Genomic DNA, 25,630 nt, shown 5'->3' on the forward strand with positions numbered 1-25,630 from the left:
GCAGCATAATGAGGGTCCCTACATGCAAACTGAAGCATTGAAAACTTTTTAAGAGTACAAACAGTTTAATAAGAAGATACTTTATAAAGACAGTGCATTACGCGTTTATGGACAGCAGCCATCTTGGAAAACAGTCTCAAATAGTCAAGCCATGAATGCTGTCCTAAGTGAGCTGATCGATAGGAATTTAGTTTGACTAAATAAATGTATATTTATTAATATTTATAAATAATAATCATTTATTGTATAATAAATTATATCTGTTTATTAAAATATATGGTTTACTAACTACAACGGAAGAAGGCGTCCCATATGAGATTCCAAGTCACAGTTCATCAGTTAGCACAGCGCTCGTGGCTCGACTCGTCGAGACTGTTTTTCAAGATGGCTGCTGTCCGTAAACGCGTAATGCTCTGTCTTTATAAAGTATCTTCTTATTAAACTGTTTGTACACTTACAAAGTTCTCAATGCTTCGGTTTGCATGTAGGGACCCTCATTATGCTGCCGTGTTAGTGTGTGGTAGTTGAGGCCAAGAACAGGCAGGACAGATAGTAGAAAAGGAGTGGAAGTTTATTGCTTCCAACACAAAAATTACATACAGGGGCAGATTCCAACATAAGTCATACAAAATCAAAAAACTTAAGATTTATGCTAACTGAAATTAACAAAAATCAAACAGGCCTAAAAATAAATCTCCTCTGTAAACAAAGTAAACAAATCAAAATCTAATTCAAAACCAAAGGTCAGAGGGCTAAGGTGGCTGGACAATACTGACTCACTCTACTTCTCCAATAATGCTATATATACCCATTTAGCCTCTACCAAACAAAAATAAGGTAAATATCAAAATAATACAGTTACCAAATAAACTCAAAACAATTAACCTTTACAACACAATATCATTATCACACCTAACCTTAATACAATCATATAACAATATATATGAAAAGAAAATACTCAAATTAAACCAAGATATAACTGAATGAAACAAAGTCAAAAGATCCCCTCTAAATCAAAATGGAATGGTACAGTCCAATTTCCTCTGGAACAGCATAAGTTTGCAGGCTGATGCCCCGCCTCTTCCTTTGTCTGCTGCCACATGGAATGCGGCCGTCACTCCATGGACCAGAAGAATCTAGGGCTCAGGTACAGTCAAAAGCACAGGAAAATATAAGAAGTGTGCACCCTTCTGTATATTTAAGCTTTGAATAAACTGTTAACTCATGTTCTTGTCGTGTGGTTTTTTGTATATGAGGGGATAAATAACAAACATTAAATTAAACTCCAAATGTTTGGTAAAAGCCAAAATATGTGAGGTATGCTACGCACCCGTCACATAGTGTGAGGCTATTTTGAGCCTTGAGTGGTATTAACACTGAATTTTACTTATCCTATGCCCCATACACTCGCATTATAAGCTAATCTGTTTTTAGAGATAAAACTCTTTACATTTGATTTCATGAAAACGCATCCCAGAGAACGATCTACTCGGTAAACATCTGTTAATCACCCCAAGGTTTTTCTTTCACCGGAGTTGTCCTTTAAACTGTTTTATAGCTCTGGCAAGGAAAAGCACATTTTATTGCTACACCATCAGCACCAGAAAGGCCTCTTAATAATACAGTTGTAAAGAAGTCCTAATTGTTACAGCAGGGACTGGGGATGAGGTAAGGAGAGAACAAATTATCCGTTTATGGCACTCATAGAGCTAGTGACCTTTCATTGAATTGCTCAGGCAAAGCATTTTACCTTGGATAATCCTCAAGAGGACCATTTTTAAGTTAACTAATCCTTTAAGTGCAGTAAGTTCACAGGTTTTCGGGTTAAAAAGTTTGTTTAGTTAATGTACTTCCACATACATCACGTGTGACCTTTCCGACGTGATGATGTCATGCATCGTGAAGTAGTACAACACCGAAGTTGAGCATTTAAGGTTAAAAAGTATATAAATCGTTTTTTTTTTAATTGTCTGATGGTTTGTCTGGATAAGACCCTATTCCTATGGAATCATGCAGAGCCTCTAAAGCCCTTCCTTTGAAACTGAACTTGATTTGACTTGGACCCTCAGAGACTTGAGACATGATTTGGATCTCAGAGACTTGAGACTTGACTTGGATCTCAGAGACTTGAGACTTGACTTGGATCTCCGAGACTTGAGACTTGACTTGGATCTCAGAGACTTGATTTGACTTGGACCTCAGAGACTTGATTTGACTTGGATCTCAGAGACTTGATTTGACTTGGACCTCAGAGACTTGATTTGACTTGGACCTCAGAGACTTGAGACTTGACTTGGATCTCAGAGACTTGACTTGAGACTTGACTTGGATCTCAGAGATTTGAGACTTGACTTGGATCTCAGAGACTTGATTTGACTTGGACCTCAGAGACTTGATTTGACTTGGACCTCAGCGACTTGAGACTTGACTTGGATCTCAGAGACTTGACTTGACTTGGACCTCAGAGACTTGAGACTTGACTTGGACCTCAGCGACTTGAGACTTGACTTGGATCTCAGAGACTTGACTTGACTTGGACCTCAGAGATTTGAGACTTGACTTGGATCTCAGAGATTTGAGACTTGACTTGGATCTCAGAGACTTGAGACTTGACTTGGATCTCAGAGACTTGAGACTTGACTTCGATCTCAGAGACTTGACTTGACTTGGACCTCAGAGACTTGATTTGACTCGGACCTCAGAGACTTGAGACTTGACTTGGACCTCAAAGACGTGAGACTTGATTTGGACCTCAGGGACTTGATTTGACTTGGACCTCAGGGACTTGATTTGACTTGGACCACAGAGACTTGAGACTTGACTTGGACCTCAGAGACTTGAGACTTGACTTCGATCTCAGAGACTTGACTTGACTTGGACCTCAGAGACTTGATTTGACTCGGACCTCAGAGACTTGAGACTTGACTTGGACCTCAAAGACGTGAGACTTGATTTGGACCTCAGGGACTTGATTTGACTTGGACCTCAGGGACTTGATTTGACTTGGACCACAGAGACTTGAGACTTGACTTGGACCTCAGAGACTTGAGACTTGACTTGGATCTCAGAGACTTGACTTGACTTGGATCTCAGAGACTTGATTTGACTTGGACCTCAGAGACTTGAGACTTGACTTGGATCTCAGAGACTTGACTTGACTTGGACCTCAGGGACTTGATTTGACTTGGACCTCAGAGACTTGACTTGGACCTCAGAGACTTGAGACTTGACTTGGACCTCAGAGACTTGAGACTTGACTTGGACCTCAGAGACTTGAGACTTGACTTGGACCTCAAAGACTTGAGACTTGATTTGGACCTCAGGGACTTGATTTGACTTGGACCTCAGGGACTTGATTTGACTTGGACCTCAGAGACTTGAGACTTGACTTGGATCTCAGAGACTTGAGACTTGACTTGGATCTCAGAGACTTGATTTTACTTGGACCTCAGAGACTTGATTTGACTCGGACCTCAGAGACTTGAGACTTGACTTGGACCTCAAAGACGTGGGACTTGATTTGACTTGGACCTCAGAGACTTGAGACTTGACTTGGATCTCAGAGACTTGAGACTTGACTTGGATCTCAGAGACTTGATTTTACTTGGACCTCAGAGACTTGATTTGACTCGGACCTCAGAGACTTGAGACTTGACTTGGACCTCAAAGACGTGAGACTTGATTTGGACCTCAGGGACTTGATTTGACTTGGACCTCAGAGACTTGACTTGGACCTCAGAGACTTGAGACTTGACTTGGACCTCAGAGACTTGACTTGGACCTCAAAGACTTGAGACTTGATTTGGACCTCAGGGACTTGATTTGACTTGGACCTCAGGGACTTGATTTGACTTGGACCACAGAGACTTGAGACTTGACTTGGACCTCAGAGACTTGAGACTTGACTTGGACCTCAGAGACTTGAGACTTGACTTGGATCTCAGAGACTTGACTTGACTTGGATCTCAGAGACTTGATTTGACTTGGACCTCAGAGACTTGAGACTTGACTTGGATCTCAGAGACTTGACTTGACTTGGACCTCAGAGACTTGACTTGGACCTCAGGGACTTGATTTGACTTGGACCTCAGAGACTTGACTTGGACCTCAGAGACTTGAGACTTGACTTGGACCTCAGAGACTTGAGACTTGACTTGGACCTCAGAGACTTGAGACTTGACTTGGACCTCAAAGACTTGAGACTTGATTTGGACCTCAGGGACTTGATTTGACTTGGACCTCAGGGACTTGATTTGACTTGGACCTCAGAGACTTGAGACTTGACTTGGACCTCAGGGACTTGAGACTTAACTTGGATCTCAGAGACTTGATTTTACTTGGACCTCAGAGACTTGAGAGTAGGGATGCACCCAGGATCGGTATCGGCTCCGATCCGCCATTATTTGCCGGATCGGGTATCGATCAGACAGGACCGATCCAAATTCGATACCGTGCATATAATATTCTGTGTTATTGTTAAGCCCCAGTGCCCCACAAAAAGGCACAGAAACATTATAAAGCATCATCAATAATTTGTGTACTATATTACAAGTGTTCTAAAGCCATTCCATTGTTTAATGTGAGGTACAGATGAATATTTAAGTCATTAAATTCAAGTTCACGTCAATGCATGCTTCCCTCCACTGCGGCTCAGTCACTCTCCATTCAGCTTTAAACTGCGTGCTGCTTTCGGTTGCGACAGTCAACACGATGAAACTCTCTCCAATATTATTTTTGTTTCTGTTATTATCAGTCTATGGTTTCTCATAAAATGACTATCTTGCTGGCGTTTATTGCTGTAAATCGTGTTACTTTCTACCGGGTGTCTGTTACATCACAACACTGGACTAGAGATTGTATTGTTCTTCACACACAGTAACTGAAATGTTAAACTGTTAAAATAAACGGCTTATAAGAATACTGCATAGATACACGACGCGTCTATATCTTGTTTTGAACTTCTCAATGCGGAAGGAGGCAGTGAGGCACAGAGCGCGGTGAGCATGTGACTCGGTGTTGCTTCAAGCGCATCATCCTGCGCACAGGATGCGCATACGCGCTTTTGCGCCATGAAAGCCTTATTAATAGCCTTTCTTGTTCCGCCCTATCTATATGTTGCCGCCTTATTAAAAAGATACTATTCATTTAAAATAAATGTAATTTCTTAGTATATAGGCTCTATTTCTGAATATATTTCAACCTGTCCTCCAAAAAAATACTCCAAAATTTTTTACCACCATTTTTTAAATTTACAACTACACCCACCCCATCCCTAAACCTACCCCGCGATTTAAAGTGCATACACACTTTTAAGCACATGTATTCCCTGGGATCGAACTCACGATCGCATGATCACATGTTGTTGTTGTATAGTGCAATGCTTTACAAACACATAGCTATGCAAAACCTGAAATATTAAGCAGATAAAAGGGAAAAATGCTTTAAAATGAAAGTGTCCTGCTGTCAATAGGAGCACAACTTTAGAAAACGCTCCTGTGCGTCGTACTAAATTAATTAAAATATTGTCGATAGGGGTGCAACTTTAGTATACGCTTCGTATTTCAAGGAAGTGACAAACGACCTATATAGGCGTATTGGTTGGAGGACATGTTGATATATTTACTTGTTTTTCATGAATATATTTTGTGTAACATTTTACCAGATTTACAGCTACACTTATTCACTTTTGTGGTTTCCTTTATTTTTTCCCCACTAAATGTTTAGATTTTATACAATTATTGTGCACTCGTCATTTTGTAACCTTTGCTGCTGAATTAATCACTAATCTAATTTATTCACCATCTATAGTAGTAGGCTATTTTTGTCATAGATTGTGATTTTATTTTATTTATTTTATTTGTTGATTTTCTTCATAATGAAGTCTGTATTTAGTTGATTGTTTTTAACTCACAAAAGAGTGATTTTCAATCCAACACACTAAGGTTTAAAATTCTACATAGAATTTTTAAACAAAACTGCATTGGTATCGGATCGGTTTAGTATCGGTATCGGCCGATACTCAGAATTTTTAATATCGGATCGGATCGGATCGGTTTAGAAAAAATGGTATCGGTGCATCCCTACTTGAGACTTGACTTTGACCACAGGGACTTGTGAACATGTCTGGTTCAGAGTGGTGAGACTAATTTTTTTACCGGTTACTGGGCTCCCCATCTCTCTCTTTTGTTTATTTTGTGAGTAAACTGTGTTTAATAAATTATTGTTATAAAGCACTCCTGCCGATGTCCATCCTTTATTTTACGTGTCCCTCTCATCCTAGACATTACAATGGGGACCGCAACAAGCTTATAAAATCGTCCTGGAAAACTGGTGGAAAAAAAAAATCTGCAATAAAAATGGAAGTTGCTACAATTGGGCTATTTTTCCCTCCAGCTGCGTCTCAGAGCGTCAGACTAAACACTGTCATGTTCTCCTACGTTGGTTTACTGGTGTTTGTAAAAGCAAACCAAATCATTCTTTAAGCAAAATCCTTATTTCATTTTTCAAAGTAAAAAACGAGTACATTTCCTAAATGGTACTTACCATTAGGATCTACACCAAAGGCAGGCTGGCCGGGCCCCTGCTGGTATGGACTCTGTGGGTACGGCCCCTGAACATAGGGCCCCTGAACGTAGGGCTGCTGTGGGTACGGCATCTGTGGATTTGGGTACGGAGCAGGGCCAAATCCTGGTGCCGTAGGTTGGACGTAATCGGGCTGGCCGTACCCAGACTGGCCGTAGGGCCCCGGGGCCGCATACGGAGGGGCCCCTGGACCCTGGCTGTAGTTGGGCGGAGGCATTCCAAAGGCATCAACTTTGGGCGGCCCGTAGACACTGTTGTGAAGGGGGTTGTTCTCCCCCATAATAGGGTAGGTTGGTTTTTCCTGGGACATGTCTCCTTCCCACACTGGAATCCTGATATTGACAGAACAACAGAAAGGTTAAAATATACAGGAAATATTAAAAAGGTACAATAAATATTTACAGCAGTGTTGTGGTCTAAGTAAGTAACTAGTTTATTTATTTATTTATGTTAATTTAGTTTATGTTTTAGTAACTGTTATGTGCCTTTGTTAATTGCTATTTAAATATTAATTTATTTCCAGTTAATAATTTGAACTATTATTTAAAGCTAAAACTATTAAAAACATCTCTGTTAATTGAGATAAAGCTGAAATAAAATTAAATAAATTGAAATAAAAAAAATTATTCTGAAGCACTAAAATTACTAACTGCAAATAAATTATAACTAGTGATACATTGCATTGATAGGATAAATATTTTTTACCGATTTTACCAAACAACTAATGGCCGATTCTGATACTGATATAATTTACGTCATAATAGATTACTGTTTTGATCAGGTTTTAAATGAAAAAAGTTCAAATACGCATGTATAATAGGTACAAACAGGTATAATAACTAATTATAGTTATCAAATTCATGCTAATTATAGTTATAAAAATCTTCATTAAACATGGATTGGATTCATTTGATATCCAACAGGCAAACATACAACCCCAAATCAGAAAAAGTTGGGACAGTATGGAATGTGCAAATAAAATAAAAAAAGATCTCAATTTTGAGATTTTTGGGCCAGTTTGCTCCCTTAACATGTAAGCTTTCATGTCAAAAAAAAAAAATAAAAATGTCAACATTAAACATTAAGGTTATTTAATTATGTTTATTCCTGCTGCACTGCTGTGTTTTAATGTTAATAACACAACAAAATCGCTCGCTGCTCTTGACTAAATAACTTTTGTAATTTAAGGATTTGATTTATACAGCGGTGTTTTCTTACATTTGATTACTTTATTCAGTTTGTGTACCTACATTAGACCTGTTCATTGCATATGTATGTTGTATTTACAACCCCAAATCAGAAAGTTGGGACAGTTTGGAAAACGCAAATAAAAAAAGAAGTGATTTCTAAAATTACTTTGACTTGTATTTCATTGCAGACAATATGAACACAAAATATTTCATGCTTTGTCTGGTCAACTTCATGTCATTTGTAAATATGCATCCTTTCCTGTCATTCAGACCTGCAACACATTTCAAAAAAAGTTGGGACAGTAAAGCATTTACCACTTTGTAATGTTGCCATTCCTTTTCACAACACTTAAAAGACGTTTAGGGACTGAAGACACCTAGTGATGAAGTGTTTCAGGTGTAATTTTGTCCCATTCTTCCTGCAAACAAGTCTTAAGGTGGGCAACAGTACGGGGTCTTCGTTGTAGCATTTTGCGCTTCAAAATGTGCCACACATTCTCTATTGGAGACCGGTCGGGACCGCAGGCAGGCCAGTCAAGTACCCGTACCCTCTTCCTCCGCAGCCAGGACTTTGTAATGTGTGCAGAATGTGGTTTTGCATTGTCTTGTTGAAATATGCATGGACGTCCCTGGAAAAGATATCTTCTTGAAGGCAGCATATTATGCTCCAAAATCTCTATGTACTTTTCAGCATTAATGGTGCCTTCACAGAAGTGCAAGTTACCTTTGCCAAGGGCACTGACACAACCCCATACCATGACAGACCCTGGCTTTTGGACTTGTTGCTGGTAACAGTCTGGATGATCCTTTGCTTCTTTGGTCCGGAGCACACGGCGTCCATTCCTCCCCAAAAATACCTGAAATACTGATTTATCTGACCACAGTACACATTTCCACTGTGTGATGGTCCATCCCAGATGCCTCCGAGCCCAGAGAAGTCGACGGCGCTTCTGGACACTGTTAACATAAGGCTTCCTTTTGGCACAGTACAGTTTTAACTGGCATTTGTGGATGTAACTACGTATTATGGTCCTTGACAAAGGTTTGCCAAAGTAGTCCTGAGCCCATGTGGTGAGATCGCTTCTAGATGAATGACGATTCTTGATGCAGTGCCGCCTGAGGGATCGGAGATCACGGTTGTTCAGCTTAGGCTTGCGGCCTTGTCCTTTACGCACTGAAATTCCTCCAGATTCCTTGAATCTTGTAATTATGTTATGCACTGTTGAATGTGAAATATCCAAATCTCTTCCTATCTTTCTTTGAGGAACATTGTTTTTAAAATTTCAATAATTTTATCACATATTTGTTGGCAAACTGGCGATCCTCTGCCCATCTTTGCTCCTAAAGGATTAGATCTTTCTTGGATGCTGCTTTTGTACCAAATCATAATTTCAATCACCTGTTGACATCACCTGTTTCAAATCACATCATTATTTAACCCTTTTACCTCATTACTAGCCCTAAATTGCTCCTGTCCCAACTTTTTTTGAAATGTGTTGCAGGTCTGAATGACAGGAAAGGATGCATATTTACAAATGACATGAAGTTGACCAGACAAAACATGAAATATTTTGTGTTCATATTGTCTGCAATGAAATACAAGTCAAAGTAATTTTAGAAATCACTACTTTCTTTTTTTATTTGCGTTTTCCAAACTGTCCCAACTTTCTGATTTGGGGTTGTAAATACAACATACATATGCAATGAACAGGTCTAATGTAGGTACACAAACTGAATAAAGTAATCAAATGTAAGAAAACACCGCTGTATAAATCAAATCCTTAAATTACAAAAGTTATTTACAGCGAGCGATTTTGTTGTGTTATTAACATTAAAACACAGCAGTGCAGCAGGAATAAACATAATGAAATAACCTTAATGTTTAATGTTGACATTTTTTTTTTTTTGACATGAAAGCTTACATGTTAAGGGAGCAAACTGGCCCAAAAATCTCAAAATTGACCACTGCATGAAAAAAAATATATATATATATATTTTATATATAAATTTAAAAAACTTTAAAAAAATGCAATAATAAAATGAAAAAAGCACATAACAAAAAAAAACATGAAAAAAGTATTTATAAATAAATACTCATAATAAGTATTTATTAATGAATCTATAAAAAATATATAAAACAATATTTTAAAAAACACTGCTGCCAATTTTAAAGGGATAGTTCACCCAAAAATGAAAACTCTGTCATCATTTACTTATTACTCTCATGTTGTTCCAAACCTGTATCAGTTTCTTTCTACTGACGAAAACAAAAGAAGATATTTGGAAGAATGTTTGCAACCAAGCAGCAACCATTGACTACCATAATAGGGGAAAAAATACTATGGCAGTCAGTGGTTGTTCTCTCTGCTTTTTTACAAACATCTTCTTTTTTGTCCAGCAGAACAAAGAAACTCATACAGGTTTGGAACAACATGTGAGTAAGACCACATTTTTGCGTGAACTATCCCTTTAATATCGAACTACTTAAAAATGTTTCAGTAGTAAGAGTTATACACCCTAAAAATGAATATAAATAGTCAAACTGATGGTGAACTGAGAGAAAAAACTAAGTGTCGAATGCTTGCTATGAATCCACTGCATGAAAAATAATCCCTGATCTATAAAAATCAGCTCTCCTCAAAGAATAAAGCTGCATATCAGCACAAACAGGGCATGATTCTGTGGGAATACGGAGAACAAACAACACTTTAAAACCGCCTTGGCAACCACACATCACCCGAGCGCCCATGCAGTGATTCAGGCTTTGTGGGTTGAGTTTCTCACTGAAATTGGACAGATTGCATGACTTCAGGTGCTAAAGCGGCTTCCTGGTAACGCAGGCCGTGCGGCTGTTGCCATGCACACTGATCATGTTAAAGTGAATGCATGTGTTGTTGGAGAAACCCCTTCATTTAAAGTTGACTGAAAAGTCAATTCGACCTTTGAATGACACGCATCCTAATGGGTCGCTCACACACAACTGAAAAGTGTTCAAATAATTTTAGTAACATATTTGTTATTATTCATTTAAAATACAGAAAAAATCCTTTTACAGAACCAGTTACCGTGTTTGTGTGTATGTGTGTGTGTGTGTGTGTGTGTGTGTGTGTAACAGGTATTCCCCTTCTCAAAATTTGACCCATGAGCAAAACGGCTTATGAATTATATTGATTTATAATTTAACTATTTTTTTAAAAGATGTGAAGTAGATCCGGCTAATGTTCTTCCGCGAGATGCATGCGGTTCTGTTTATGAAGCGCCAGAGCGCCAAAAGTTACGGTTTGCTATTGCTCCGAGTATTGGCATGATTGCATGTGTGATACTGATCTTGTACAAAAATCCAATAGACAAGTTGATATTAAGTAACAATGTTTTAGACACAACACTGTCTATTTGTGAAAATCAAAGCCACACCAGAACTGATTCGCATCTCCAAGCGATTCGATTCACATGAATCTTGTGTTTTGAACTATTGACTGAATGACTTGCCGCCACCTACTGGCAGTTTTATTTTCATATTAATACTTTACATGGACTTTTTATTTAAAATATTAAACTTTTAAAGTTTAATTTGTACCTATTTCTAAATTCAAAACCTTATAAAACATTCATACAACATGAACCCATGAGCTGCATTAAATGCATAGGTGTTTGATTGTATGAAGTCCAGTTCTGCTTTGTGTGTGTGTGTGTGTGTATTTGTGTTGTACTCTCAGAAGTTAATGATAATATTATGTCAGAATTATGTGATTTTTGGATTTTTAACTTGGTTTTAAACTAGGTATATAATGGTTGTTTCTGAGTATGTTATGTTGGACACATTTCAGGGTTTTGTGCTGCAATATCCTGCCTTGTCAAACCTTAAATAAACCTAAACACTCTGTAAATATGTCTAAATCTCACTTCAGATTGAGCTTCTGTGCCACTCCTGCTGTGCAAAGACGGATCTTTTGATTGGAAACAATCTGACTGTGTCTAACTGAAATTATTGTTTAAATGAACATTTTAAAAACAACCTTTCTATTTTAATTTAAGAAATTGACAGATGATGCATACGTTTAATAAGATTAGAAAACATTGCTCTTATAATGGTAAAAAATTAAAAAAGGACAAATTTCGTCCTGTAGTAGGAAAGTTATTATTGCAAAGTGTTTGATGGATTAGAATGTGCTCCTAATTTTTTTTAATTAGGAGCATAAGTGCTCATCAAGAAAAAAGTAAGCGTAGATATATATATATATATATATATATATATATATATATATATATATATATATATATATATATATATATATATATATATATATTATCCTCCTAATCGGTGGTTAAAATGATTTTGTATTGGCCTTTCACTACTGTACATCATCATATCATATGTAGCATAGTAAGCCAAATAATAATCTTCGAGGGACTTCTCTGAATAACAGCTGTTATGCAACACCGTCCCATTTACCGAATCCCATGTGACTTGAGCTCAGCCAGCGGTCCGTCCGGCATTTAAGACCAGGTTATATCCAGCTGGCCTGTTTTCCAGTAAGGGTTATAAAAGAAAGCAATTCCACATCTTCGACAAATATAGTGACAAAAGTCCTGATCCTTATAACACATGATCTTAAACACTATTATTTTCTGTTTTGGATGATTATTTATTTTTCTTTAAGACATTCATCCTGTTGAGAATAAATGTTGTATTTGGGATATCCAGAAGCCTTTTTTTTTGTGCTATAACCGCTGTTTAACATCATGGTTCTCATGGATTATATTTATAATTATATTTGCTGTTCAATGCGGAAGGAATCAAATTAGTTACTTGAAAGCATAGCTTTTAAATCAAAACAACATGTCTTGAGTTCAGTAAACAAACTCAGCTCACTTCTGCCCTGAGGCTTGACCACTCCTTAAAAGTCTAAACATTTGCATAAGCAAATACATTCAAAATGATGTAGCCAATGCATGTGGATGAATAAAGTGTGATTTAAGGGACCTTGTGACACACGTTTGTCAGCTGACGGTGAACTTCAGTCTTTCCTCGATCAAAGGCAACGTCATAAATGTCAAAATTGTACGCCTTATTGGTGCATTTACAGTCACATGACAACCTCATATGCCATCAATGCAAATAAAATTAAACATGTATCTTGATGGTAATATTTTATAATGACAACTCTCTAAAAATCCCATGAGCTGCACCGATAATCAATACAAAAATCTATTTAAATCTTATTCCTGACAGCACTTCTTCTGCGCCTATTAAACATTTGATGAGTCCGATCACAGCGAGCATTCGGATCTGCGTTCTGAGCCACAGAGAGCTGTTGTCATGTGACCCTGGACCACAAAACCAGTCATAAGGCTCATAAATAATCTTTCCATTGATGTATGGTTTGTTAGGATAGGATAAAATTTGAAAATCTGGAATCTGAGGCTGCAAAAAAATCTAAATATTGAGAAAAATCGCCTTTAAAGTTGTCCAAATTAAGTCCTTAGCAATGCATATTACTACTAATAATACATTTTTGATATATTTACGGTGGGATATTTACTAAATATCTTCATGGAACATGATCTTAATATCCTAATGATGAAATGTATTTGCTTGTTTTCACTTCAAGAATGAACACAATCTTATCTCTATAGCACTCCTTGCACATGTGAGTTATTGCACAGGCGGATATCAATACGTTATCATATTGGCAAGGCATATCGATATCATTTTTTCATATCAGCCGATATCAACATTTATATTTTAAGCGTTTACAGCCGATTCCGATGTCGTGCTGATAATATCATGCATCCCTAACCGATATATTGGCCGATAAATCTAAATCCAAATTTTTTTATGAGAAGAGAAAAAGAAAATGGTGTGCTCGATTTAACTGAGACTGCTTACAGCTCTTGCAGGTTGTTGGCCTTGTTTGTTTCGGTGCTTCTATTGCTCTCCCCTTTTTGTAAGTCGCTTTGGATAAAAGCGTCTGCTAAATGATTAAATGTAAATTTAAATATGATTAAAAAAAAATTAAAAGCCTCATTACAAAAACAAAAGTCTCGGCATTAAAAGTCTCGGGCACAAAATTATAATGTTCTCTTATGATTTTATGTAGCCGATGTGACATGTCAGCACATTCATGTCAGCATGTGTCTTGAAGTTATTCCAATCATATTTCAAGCAATTCAAAACCATCATGGCATACAATCCATTATTTATCGGCTTTAATATCGAACCGACCGCACTGACTAGGGATGGGTACCGAAAACCGGTATTAAACGGGCCCTGGGGGTGAATTTTGAAAGACCGTTGTATCGATAAGATCGAACGTTATCGGTTCTGCTGTCGGTACTTTTGAAAATACACGTGACGTAAGAGAGAGAGAGAGAGAGAGAGAGAGAGAGAGAGAGAGAGAGAGAGAGAGAGAGAGAGAGAGAGCACAAACGACGCAAACGACAGCCGAGGACAGAACTAAACATTCAAACATAGCCTGGTTACACTTTAGATCTGTGATAGTCTGATTTTATTTTAGATTTTGGCTTCCAAAGATTATAATAATAATATTTATGTCTAGCGCAACTTAATTCCCTTTGCAGCAGTAGCCTACGCTGTCATTTCTCCCAAAAACTCAAATGCAATGACAGAATCAGCACGATCAGTGATTGTTGTAAAATACAGTCTAGCTAACAAAAATGTGCGCAAGAGATTGTTCCCACGTCGGCGTGTGCTCTGAAACAGCCCGCAACGAGACGAGCAAATTACACTTTCGGTTTCACACTCAGCTCTTGAATGAATAACTTCAGCTTTTTATAAGCATTATTTTTGCTATTTATGATAAACTATGCAGTGTTATTTTACATTTGACTACTAGAATTCTTCCTGAAATGAAAGCACTGTGTAGGCTGTGTATTTTTGTTAATTGTGTGTGGTTGTATATATACACTGTAAAGAATGTGTGGTGATTTTTGTTGGTTTAACTTTAAAAAGTAAGTAACCTGGTTGCCTTAAAATTTTGAGTTTATTGAAATTAAAAATTTGAGTTGATACAATGAAGGAAATTTGTTTAATAAATAGAAAACTCAAAATATTTTTGTATCTGAACCACATAAAAAATGTGATAAATCATGAAAATAGCACAATTTGGTTTCACTGCGTCATCAGAAATAACACACACATAGTTACCCAATATGCTTACAAAATCTTTTAATAATCTTTTAATAAAGGTTGTCGAATCTCAAAAAATGTTCATTGTATTAACTAAAAAAAATTAAGGCAACCAGGTTACTTTTTTTCTAAATAATTTTTTACAGTGTATATATAGCCTATATATATATATATATTTATAAAATCTCAAAAAGTACCAATAAGAATACCGTTAAAGTACCGGACCGATAAGCAGTATCAGTAAGACTAGTAATACCGTTAAAATCTTAACGATACCCATCCCTAGCGCTGACATTAAAAATGAATCGGCTGATACCAATATGGTAGCAATATCATGCATGCCTATTGCCTACATGCATTAAATGAGTACACCATTTTTACTCCTTTCAAAGTCAAATGGATAAATTATGGCTTGTCTTAAATATGCTTAAAAGTTTGGGGTCTGTAAGATTTTTTTTACTCAGTAAGGATCCTTTAACCTGATCAAAAGTGACAGAAAAAAAAAAACACTTCCAGAGCAGACGTGCGTCTCAATTATTTCCATGGATATTTTGTCCATTCTGTAATCTATGGATCCATGTCAAATTCATCACATAGCCACAGCACTATGATACCACACAACAGAATAATCCATTAAACGGAATCGAATGAGATCACCTTATATTTCTCCAAAGCTTTTTCCAAATATGCATGGAAGAAAAGCTTTCACCACCACCTCAGCACTTTATATCCATGTGGATAAGTTTAATATCAGCCCCTTGTGCTTTAACACTTAACGGAATGCCATAGATAAAATAACAATAATATTATGCAAAATAAAATGATGCATGGTTGCATAAACAGCAGCTTAAAGGCACAATATGTAATTTTCCGCCTCTAGGGGTCCTTTTTCAAAACAAAGGCACGGCTTGATGACGCATGGATTTCGCAGAGTTTTTATTCTGTCAGACGAGTGCTTCCACTTCTTCCGCTCGCATGTGCATGTGTGTGTGTGTGTGTGTGTGTGTGTGTGTGTATGGGTTTAAGGGGGGGGGGGGGGACGCAGCGCTTGTTATCTCGAGATCTTCTCTAAGTTACACAACTGCGCCAACAGGTGGCAGTATAGAACCAACTAACTGATGGTGTGCGGTATAGCCTATCCATCTCACTGTGTAATATTGGCCCAGATTGAACGCATAATTTGTGCAGTACTGTGTGCATTAAGTAATTAATTTAACTAATGCCAAATGGTTTATTTTGATTGGTAACACTTTATTTTGAGGTTCAGTTATTAACTATTAACTAGCAAGCATTACTAAGATATTGTCTGTTTATTAGTACTTATAAAGCACATATTAATGCCTTATTCTGCATGGCCTTATTCTACATCTCTTAATCCGACCCAATACCTAAACTTAAATGCTACAAAAACTACCTTACTAACTATTAATAAGCAGTAAATTAGGAGTTTATTGAAGCAAAAGTCGTAGTTAATAGTGAATATGTGTTCCCCATACTAAAGTGTTACGATGTGATTAGTTTGCTATTAGCAATAGCATTCGGTGCGATACTAAACTTACTGCTGAACTCATTTTGATGTCACTATTCTTTTTGCAACTTATTGTGCATCTTTAAGATGTAATTTTAATCAGCAGCCTAAATAATTGTTAGTTTGCTACATTGTGTCACTTAATGTATAGCCTATTGATAATAAATTTGATTTATAGCATATGTAAAGATCTGTAGCAGCTTATAATTTATTTCAGTGATACTGTTTAACTAAAACGTAGATGCCTCATTCGACCGATCCACGCATGCACTAATGAGGCATCTATGTACACATTTCTATGACCGCGCCGGGTTTTGACCTTCTTCGATGGAAGTGTATGACGGATGGGTTTCTCGCAGAAACCGATCGTTTCGTGTTCTAAGACATCAATGTATCACAAAGACGCAGGGTTTAATAAGGATTCGTATGTATGTTTTTTACTCTCATAGTGGCTCTCATAGAAAAAAAAACCCATTGATATGCAGTATACGGCAACAGTTGGAGTTAAAAATCTTCATTTGTGTTCTACTGAAGAAACAAACACACCTCTACATGTTGGATGCACTGGGGGTAAGCAGATAAACATTACATTTTCATTTTTGTGTGAACTAACCCTTTAACTAAATGACATGCTTCAGCATTTGGTCAGCTCTATGGATAAGCTCCAGGCCTAAAGCACGGTTCCCAACAGCCACCCACTCCTCAACTACCAGACAACACAAGTGTGATTTGAGAAGGACCAATACCCATTGTTTGAAAAACTGTAGGTTTTAAGATTTACAGCCCCTGAAAAATGATGCACCAATGTACCAATGTCAAGCAAGGCTGAGGAAAGGGACATGGGTATTGAGCTGTATAATTTGCTGAGAGGGGTAAAAACCGGGATGATTAGTAGGCCTGAATGGTGTCCAGGGAAGGGAGTATGTGGTGACTTGGCAAATAGTGAGAATTGAGAACATAAAAATGAAAATAAAACGATCAAAGATTTCACAGGCAAATCTCTCTCCAGTATCACAAGCGAAATCACATGATGAGTGGAATGCCAATAAAATGCAACGTCACGGCGCTTCGGCAGTGGTTATCAAAGTCTTGCACATTAGACATGTGATGCAGTTTGTTTCGTCTGCATGTTTCCAAACATGGATTTGACCAATACTGCTTTGCATGTGGCTTGACTAAAGGAAACCATTTGAGAATGCGTATGGCAAGCGGTTTAAGCATTTATTCCTTTACAACAAATTTTTTTTTTAAAAACATAATACTAAAATAAATTCATAAACAAATTCACTAAATTATCACTATTAATACTAGTACGTATTTATTAGATATAATAGTACTTATTTCAATAGTAAGTATGTTAGAAAGCCATGAACGAAGTTCAACTTTTAAAAACATGTTTCGAGACTTCTCATCTCATGTTTTTAAATGCAAAAAAGGACTCCTTCTTTGTATTAAACTATGCATAAATACATATTTATTGTAAGGCAAGTTTAGGCAAGGCAAGTTTATTTGTATAGCACATTTCCTACCCAATGGCAATTCAAAGTGCTTTATATAGAAATTAATTAAAACAGTGGTAACAAATGCATGAGAAAAAAGAATACCATATGGACGAATAAAAAATTAAAAACAAGCATAGTTAAAACAGTTGTAAAGATAATAATAGTAATAAAATAATAATAATAATAATAATTAAAATAAAATAAAATGGTCAGATCCACAATAATGGTCTGATACTAGGGCTGGACAATAATTCAATATCAATATATATCGCGATATAATTTTTTTCAATAACGGTGATATGATTTTTAAACACATTTCCGATATTTCGATATATACATTACAGCATTCCTCACTGACTGACGTTCAGGTGCAGCCGTCAGAAAGAGCAGAACATGATTGGCTACTTGCGCGATGACGTACACCACAGAAACGCAGTCAGTGCTCAGCAGTCGTAGGCTGATAGATCCAACGCGGCAAGTTTTAGCTACAAAGTTTCCCTGACCGCAACACAAATGTGACTGAACGAACTTCCACAAGTAAGGAGAAAGAAATAGTTGATAAGAGAAGAGAGACTAACGTTAATTCAGTGGGGTGGAAGTGGTTCGGCGTGTCCCCCGCACTTTTAATAAAGTGTATTTTCATCCCCCGCACATTTACTGGGTCTCACCGGTCCTAGTCGACCCGCTCCGACGGGGATTCGAAACGGCATTACCTGGAGCGAGGGCGGGCAAGTTAACAGGGACGCTATAGACCGCTTTCTCTAACCTCGGTTGATTGCGCGCTTCTTGAGGTCACGGGCAAGTGTAGCCTATACATAGAAACCAACGTGAATACATCAAGATTTAATTTCAGAGACAAAAAATAATCTATGCATGACCTGTCATTTTATTCGTATCTAAATATGAGGAGGCTCTCTCACAGAAAGTCCAAAAGCGGATTCGTAGAAACGTACTGTCGCGCTGGAGCTGCAGCTGAAGTAAAACAATCGTTATGAGCTGAAAGGTGATGACGACAGTCAGACGATTGCGACAATATATGAAAGCAATGAAGGAGCATCATGAGCAACAAAACTGTTTTCAACACTGATAATAATCATAAATGTTTGTTGAGCATCAAATCCTAATATGAGAATGATGCGTGACACTGAAGACTGGAGTAATGATGATAAATTCAGCTTTGATCACAGAAATAAAGGACACTTTACTATATATTCACGTAGTGAACAGATGATGTAGATCAGAATAATATTTCACTGTATTACGTTTTTTACTGCATTTTTAATTAAATAACTGCAGCATTAAATATATGCTATAATTTTGCATAAATGGAAAATAGAGCGCTATAGCCCTTATTTTCTTTTAAGCTTTACATTTCAGTGAAGAACAATTCATAATTGTTCTTCACTGAAATGTAAAGCTTAAAAGAAAATGCTCAATAAACTGCGTCTGCGGCAGGAGCAGTGTATACGCTGTGAAGCAGATCCACCATCTGAAGAAGATCCATCCGCTAGAATATTCTGAGTCAGGCTGAATCCTGGCTGAAGCACTTTTGTTTAATCTATATTAAGAATAATATAATCAGCCTATATTATAGTTTAAACTTAAAGATATTAATATTAATAAAGTGAGAGTCTTATGTTTATTTGATGTTGATTTCACATTTCTTTTTCATATAAAGGCTAAATACAAATAAAAGGTGAACATTAATTTATTTGGACTGGTTTTATTTCTAAAAAATTATATAGTTTTATAGGAGGACTATTCATAGACTTGGCAAATACATTTTTCAGAAGTTTGTAGGTACAGACATCCTTTGTGGCAGTTCTTAGTAGTTTTTTCTAAAGCTTTTATATAATTCATATCGATATCGGAATTATATCGTATCGACCGAAATTAAGAAAAATATCGTGATATGAATTTTGGCCATATCGTCCAGCCCTATCTGATACAAAAATAAACTGTGGTGTGACAGGCAGCGGGGCGAGGGACCGCGAGAGCAGGACGGTGATTAGTGTTGACAAGTGCCAGCTGCGGGACACACCGGTCTCGTCTCGCGGCCATGTGATGGGAGCATAAAGGAGGAGCAAGGGCAGCGGAAGACGAGAGAGGACCAGGCCTGGAGTTTATGTTTAGTTTTGTTTTACGTGTTTGTGTTAGTGGGCAGTCGTCTGTGAGGGGCTGCCCGCAGTTTTACTTTCGTTTTGTTTATTTATTTTGAAATAAATGTTGTTGAACGTTCGCCGGTTCCCGCCTCCTTCCTTCCCATATACGAACCGTATTACATAAACATTCTTCAGTAGGGCTGTAACGATATGCGATATGAAATCGAAATCGCAATATGCAGGTCCACGAACCTGTATCGCGATGTGAGAAGGCAGAATGGCAACACACCCCTTCCAACTGCCAGAATTATCCTTCCTGTCCAGGTCCAACTTTTAAGTCAGCAGTATGGCAACATTTCAGCTACCCGGTGGAGAACAAGGATGGCAATCGTGTAGTTGACAAGACCCACACAATTTGCCGTAAGTGTTTCAAGAAGCTTCCCCAACCGGCTGGCAACGTGGTGTGAGCGTGGCGTTTCTGTTGCGTGTCATCCGCGGGGCGGCTGCGTGGCGTTTTCTCTTTCTTTGCACACCAGAAGCGTGTCTGACGCGGCGCTTCTGTTGGTATTGATGTACAGGAGGCCCTATACTTCATGTTAAACATATATTGCCTATTGGTACCGCAAAGAAAACGTCGGCAGTAGCCTATTGACCATACAGATATATGGTATTGATGGCAAAATAGGCTACAGAATACTGTACAGAATAAAACTGTTTTGCCCCCCCCATATCGAGGTTTGTATCATACCGTGGGTGAAAAATCGTGATACGAACCGAATCGTGGGTTTGGTGTATCGTTACAGCCCTATTCTTTAGTTTACAGCCTACATACATGTACCATCTTTATTAGAGCACCTCTTATTCATTTCTTTCTCAAACACGTTCATAACATCCATTTTGATCACTATTCCCTGATTTTTACCCAGGAACCTTCTTGTTAAACCCATTCTCACTCATCATACCCTCCACAGATTTACACATACTCAAACCTTACTGTCAAACTTACTATTTCCATCAAACCCAGTTTTCACTCATCATATTTAACTCAAAAGAACATATAAAATAAACAATAACCAAGGAAAAGAACAAAGGTAAACTAAAACAATTATGAAAAGAATAAAGAGATAAGATAGGGTGCAATCAGTCGGACATACAGTGCTCAGAGCTCATTCAGTAAATGCTCAGCTGAACAGATGTGTTTTGAGTCTGGATTTGAATGTGGCTACTGTTGGAGCAAATCTGATCTGTTCAGGAAGCTGGTTCCAACTGCGGCTGGCATAATAGCTAAAAGCAGACTCTCCTCTCGTTTCCTATCACATATATAGTGTGCTGTGTGCCTTTCACCATGTAGAAATTAGTAAATGTGTGTTAACAACTGACCGATTTAAGCAGTGTAGGGGGTGGGCTTTAGAAAGCATTCTAGAGAGCATTTTGATTGGACAGAAGATTTGACGAGAAAGTGAAGTCTGCGATGATGTCACCAAAATCTGAGATTCGTTTTAACGGAAGTGAGAGACTGTACATTTTGAATGCTTATATCTCCTAAACGCAAATTTTGTCATAGCTTGGGAACACACACCAGCTTATTCATAACTTTAAGACTAACAAAGTCATACGAAAAGCTAAAAAACTTCAGTGGACCTTTAAGGGTTAAAGATGACTTTTTTGGGGGGAGTGACCTCAGGAGACAAACCAAAAGCTTTTTCTCGCCTAAATTAAATTATGCCTTTTAAATTAAAATATTAATAACATTTAAGTATAAAATTCAAATGTGGTTTTAGCCATTTTGACAGCCATATTGGACACTATACAGTATATTTACAAGCATCCATACCTATAGTTCAGGGATGCAAACAGTGTGCTTTACGGCACATCTCGCTTTTTTCACGTCAGTTTGGGTGACTTGTGTGAATCGTGCAGATCTGATGAGTTTTTTAAGAGGTGGAGGTGGGTCTGATTATAATTTCACCAACAGTAATTCAGAATTACCTCCACCAAACACTGCGTACCAAAACAGCAGTGTATGCACACACGTGTGAACCACTGGTGTTTCTTCTTGCTGCGTATCTTTTATTGTCTAGTGTTGCTGCATAGCTCGCCCATCTTATTTTGCGGCTCGCATGGCAGTAAATAATACGGTGAAAATAATCATGCAGTCAATACATATATTTAATAAAAACAAACAGGGCTATAACATAACCCATTAAAAACTCAAAGTGCCTGCTCTATTACAAATAATTAATATTTTTAAAACGTATTTTTAAATACCCAAAACAGCGGCATTACAAAAGTTGGAAATATTGAACATTTAAACTAGCTTTGCCCTTACTTCCATGAATCACTGCAGAGTTGCCAGTTGTCTTCCCTGCTCTCCACTCCGAACACGTTCTTATAAAATCAGTGATCTATAAATTACTACGCTAAAATTACTCTTCACATGCATATGACACGCATTGTCAACTAGGATTCGTGGGTTACGCGGCAGCATCATGAACAGACAGCGTGCCAGATTACAGTTCTCTTTCGCAATTGAAAAAACTATAACACAGAAATTATAAAGAATTATGCCAAAATGTCAGTTTTGTCGAGTATTCACATATAAAAAAACGTCTTAAACGAACTCAAAGAGTTGTAAAGAAAAAAAGGCGTGAGACAGCGCGTTAGTTCGGCAGCGGCAGCTCTTAAAGCAACAGCAGCCATGCTGTCTGTCATTAATGTTAATCACTCACTGCTCTTGACTAAAGAACTTTTGTACTTTAATGGATTAATCTATATTTAATTCATAATTTATGCAGTGCAGACTGTTTGATAACTTTGTTCAATTTCTGTAGCCTATTTTCTACCTGTCAGACAGCAAGGACAGGTAAATATGACATGGGTTTATGAGACGCTTCCTTTAAGTTGAGGTTAAAAGCCTACTAAATGCTTTTAAAAAAGCTTTCAGTTACACTGTAATATTGAATGGCCATAATCAATGTTTAAAATTGGTGGGAAAATATTTTATAGAGACATATCTGTTTCATTGATACCGGCCTTCATTCATATTCATAAAAAAATGACATTGCACAAATATTTCAAGTATACTGTCATTGTTTTTCTACATTAATTTAGCCATTTACTGTAAAATGATTGCATCATAAAATATATTAAAAACATATAAACACTCACAATTAATCACAGAAAAAGCTGGAGCTTTTGTATTGATTGCATTGCATATTGTATGTTCAGGGATGAGATCGATAAGCAGATATGCTTTTGGATGTAACTTTTTACACTTTGCTAAAAGTGGCTCTCCTATTAGTTTTGTCCTACCATGTGGCTCTCCTGAAAAAAAATAGCGATCCACTAGTCTATGGTATCTGCCACTGCAACACATTTCCAGAATTTTATTTTACTCTTTGTGCCTATAGGGGTGGGCCAGGGAAGGGAGGGGTTGGTGGCAATGTAAGTTTCTGGATATTTGACCTCTCTTTTTTGACCATACATGTGTTTGCATCCCTGATTGTTACTATGAACATTTCTTATCACAATAACGTAATACTAGTGTCTAAAGAATATAACAGCTAGCAGTTAACCAGAGAAAAATATATTATAATAATCCACTCTTGGAGGAATTAAACGAATAAGTGAAAACTGTTAAGGAATAAATGTTAAACCGGCTTGCCACACAGTTTATGTGATCATCAGCAGACTCCATTAAAACTGTATTATTATTATTATTAGGTATAGACAAAGGTGTTTTTAGACATAAAAAGATAAACAGGGGCTCCATTTACTTAAGATTTTACACATAAACTCTAGAGGTCTAAATAAACCATTTTAATGAGCCATATGGGACACTGATATAAACATTTAAATACCACACTTTCCTCTATTCAGCAAACAAATTTATGTCAGGAAATCTATTCCATTCAAAGATATATCCCTTCAGAAAAACTATACATAAGTAAACCGTTTCATTAGCTGTTTAAAACCAGGATTAGGCTAGGCTAACCTAACAATAAATCTGTCTTAATCTTTCTGGGATAACGGACAAGCGTATTTTATAACGGACGGCCCGCAGCGTATCTCGTTATTATTATGATACGAACCAAACACATTTGTTGTAATATATCTACTGTCAAACAAAACAGATTACAGAATAAAAATATCTCTGAATCGGTATGTTTTTGCGTGAAAACATAACCCGTGATTTTGCGCACCAAACAACATGACAACAATAGCGCCATATCCATCCACCTGCATTATTCAACGATATTCACCTAGAAATTATCAAATGTAACGCGCTGAAAGAAAACTAGACAGACTTACCCTTCAGATTAGAAGACGCTCAGCAAAATAAAACGTTTGTATATTAAACAACAGCAGAAATAGAGTCCGTGTTTGTTGGTTTGTGTTGACGTTGGCTGCGGTAATGCTCGTCTGCTCTGAATCCGTTAGCCACGCCCACTAGCCGAGAAGACACGTGACGCATGAGAAACATTCTCGCACTGTTTTACGTAATAATAATAATATAACACATTTTATTTATAAAGCACTTTTCATTTTAAAGAAAACCTCAAAGTGCTACAAATGGAGGAAAAATAAAATAAATCATTTAGGATAATTAAGAATTAAGTTAAAATCAACAACAACAAAAATGTAAACACAAAGCAATTTAAACATTGAAAGACTTTAGAAAGAGTGTCCAAATATCTACACGACTGGAGCATTTGTTTAAAAGATAGGACAGAAAATATAGTATATAACTTTTTGCGGTCAGGGCTACTTAGTAACTAGTGAGACATTGAGAGTGATGGGCTAAAATTTGTATTAAGTTAAATATTATTCAGACACGTTAAAAATAAATAATAAAATATGCGCCCAAATAGGCAGATTTCACAGTAAGAATTAACTCACTATTCATATTAATATATAAAGTATAATATACAAAGATTTAACACACTATTCACAGTAAGAATTAACGACGCCACATTTCGTAGCTTCTGATCCTGAGAAGTGGGATAACTTTCACAGGTGGGAATGTGTTGGTTTGTGTTTTTACTCAATATTACAAGTTTTTATACTATGCTAACTTTTTAATGTCGTTTAGCTGACGCCTTCGTCTTGTTGTACTGTGTTAATTAACCAAAAAATCTGCCTATTTGTCTATTGCAGATATAGATATCCATACATATACACTAACTATGGTTGCAGATGAAGTCAACTTGCTCTCGAGTGTTCACGGGCCGGTGTTTTGACCGTTCCAATATGGCGGACGGATTAGTGGCCAATGGAAACAGCCACAAATGATGCGTCTATGGAATTGATGGCCAGCATGTTATTATTTAAAATAGTACAAAATATATAAAAAAAAATATTCAAATCCAAAAACGTTTTAGTTTGAAAAAATACTAAGTAGTAGGCCTAGTTCTCAAACAAATTTGCAAGCGGTAACAAAATGAAATTTGCCTGAAACAAGCTATAATAAAATAATAATGTAAAAAAAAAGATTTTGTTGAGAACCACTGCCCTAAAGCCTTGATTGTTTAAGTTTTATTGATTGGTAAAGCTTTATAAACCAAGAACATGACACA

General features: G+C 37.0%; 1 protein-coding gene across 1 annotated transcript in view; it reads right to left on the reverse strand.

Annotated features, from left to right (window-relative positions):
• grinaa (glutamate receptor, ionotropic, N-methyl D-aspartate-associated protein 1a (glutamate binding)) overlaps positions 1-24,509 on the reverse strand; it is a 32,188-nt gene extending 7,679 nt beyond the window's left edge. The window contains exons 1-2 of the mRNA XM_067426411.1: positions 24,366-24,509; positions 6,544-6,914 (exon numbers count right to left, since the gene is read on the reverse strand). Of these exons, the coding sequence (XP_067282512.1) occupies positions 6,544-6,892 (349 nt within the window). The 5' untranslated portion in view covers positions 6,893-6,914; positions 24,366-24,509. The remainder of the gene's footprint in view (positions 1-6,543; positions 6,915-24,365) is intronic.
• Positions 24,510-25,630: the final 1,121 nt, after the last annotated feature.

Source organism: Pseudorasbora parva, chromosome 19 (assembly GCF_024679245.1).
Source record: "Pseudorasbora parva isolate DD20220531a chromosome 19, ASM2467924v1, whole genome shotgun sequence".
NCBI classification, from domain to species: Eukaryota; Metazoa; Chordata; class Actinopteri; order Cypriniformes; family Gobionidae; genus Pseudorasbora; species Pseudorasbora parva.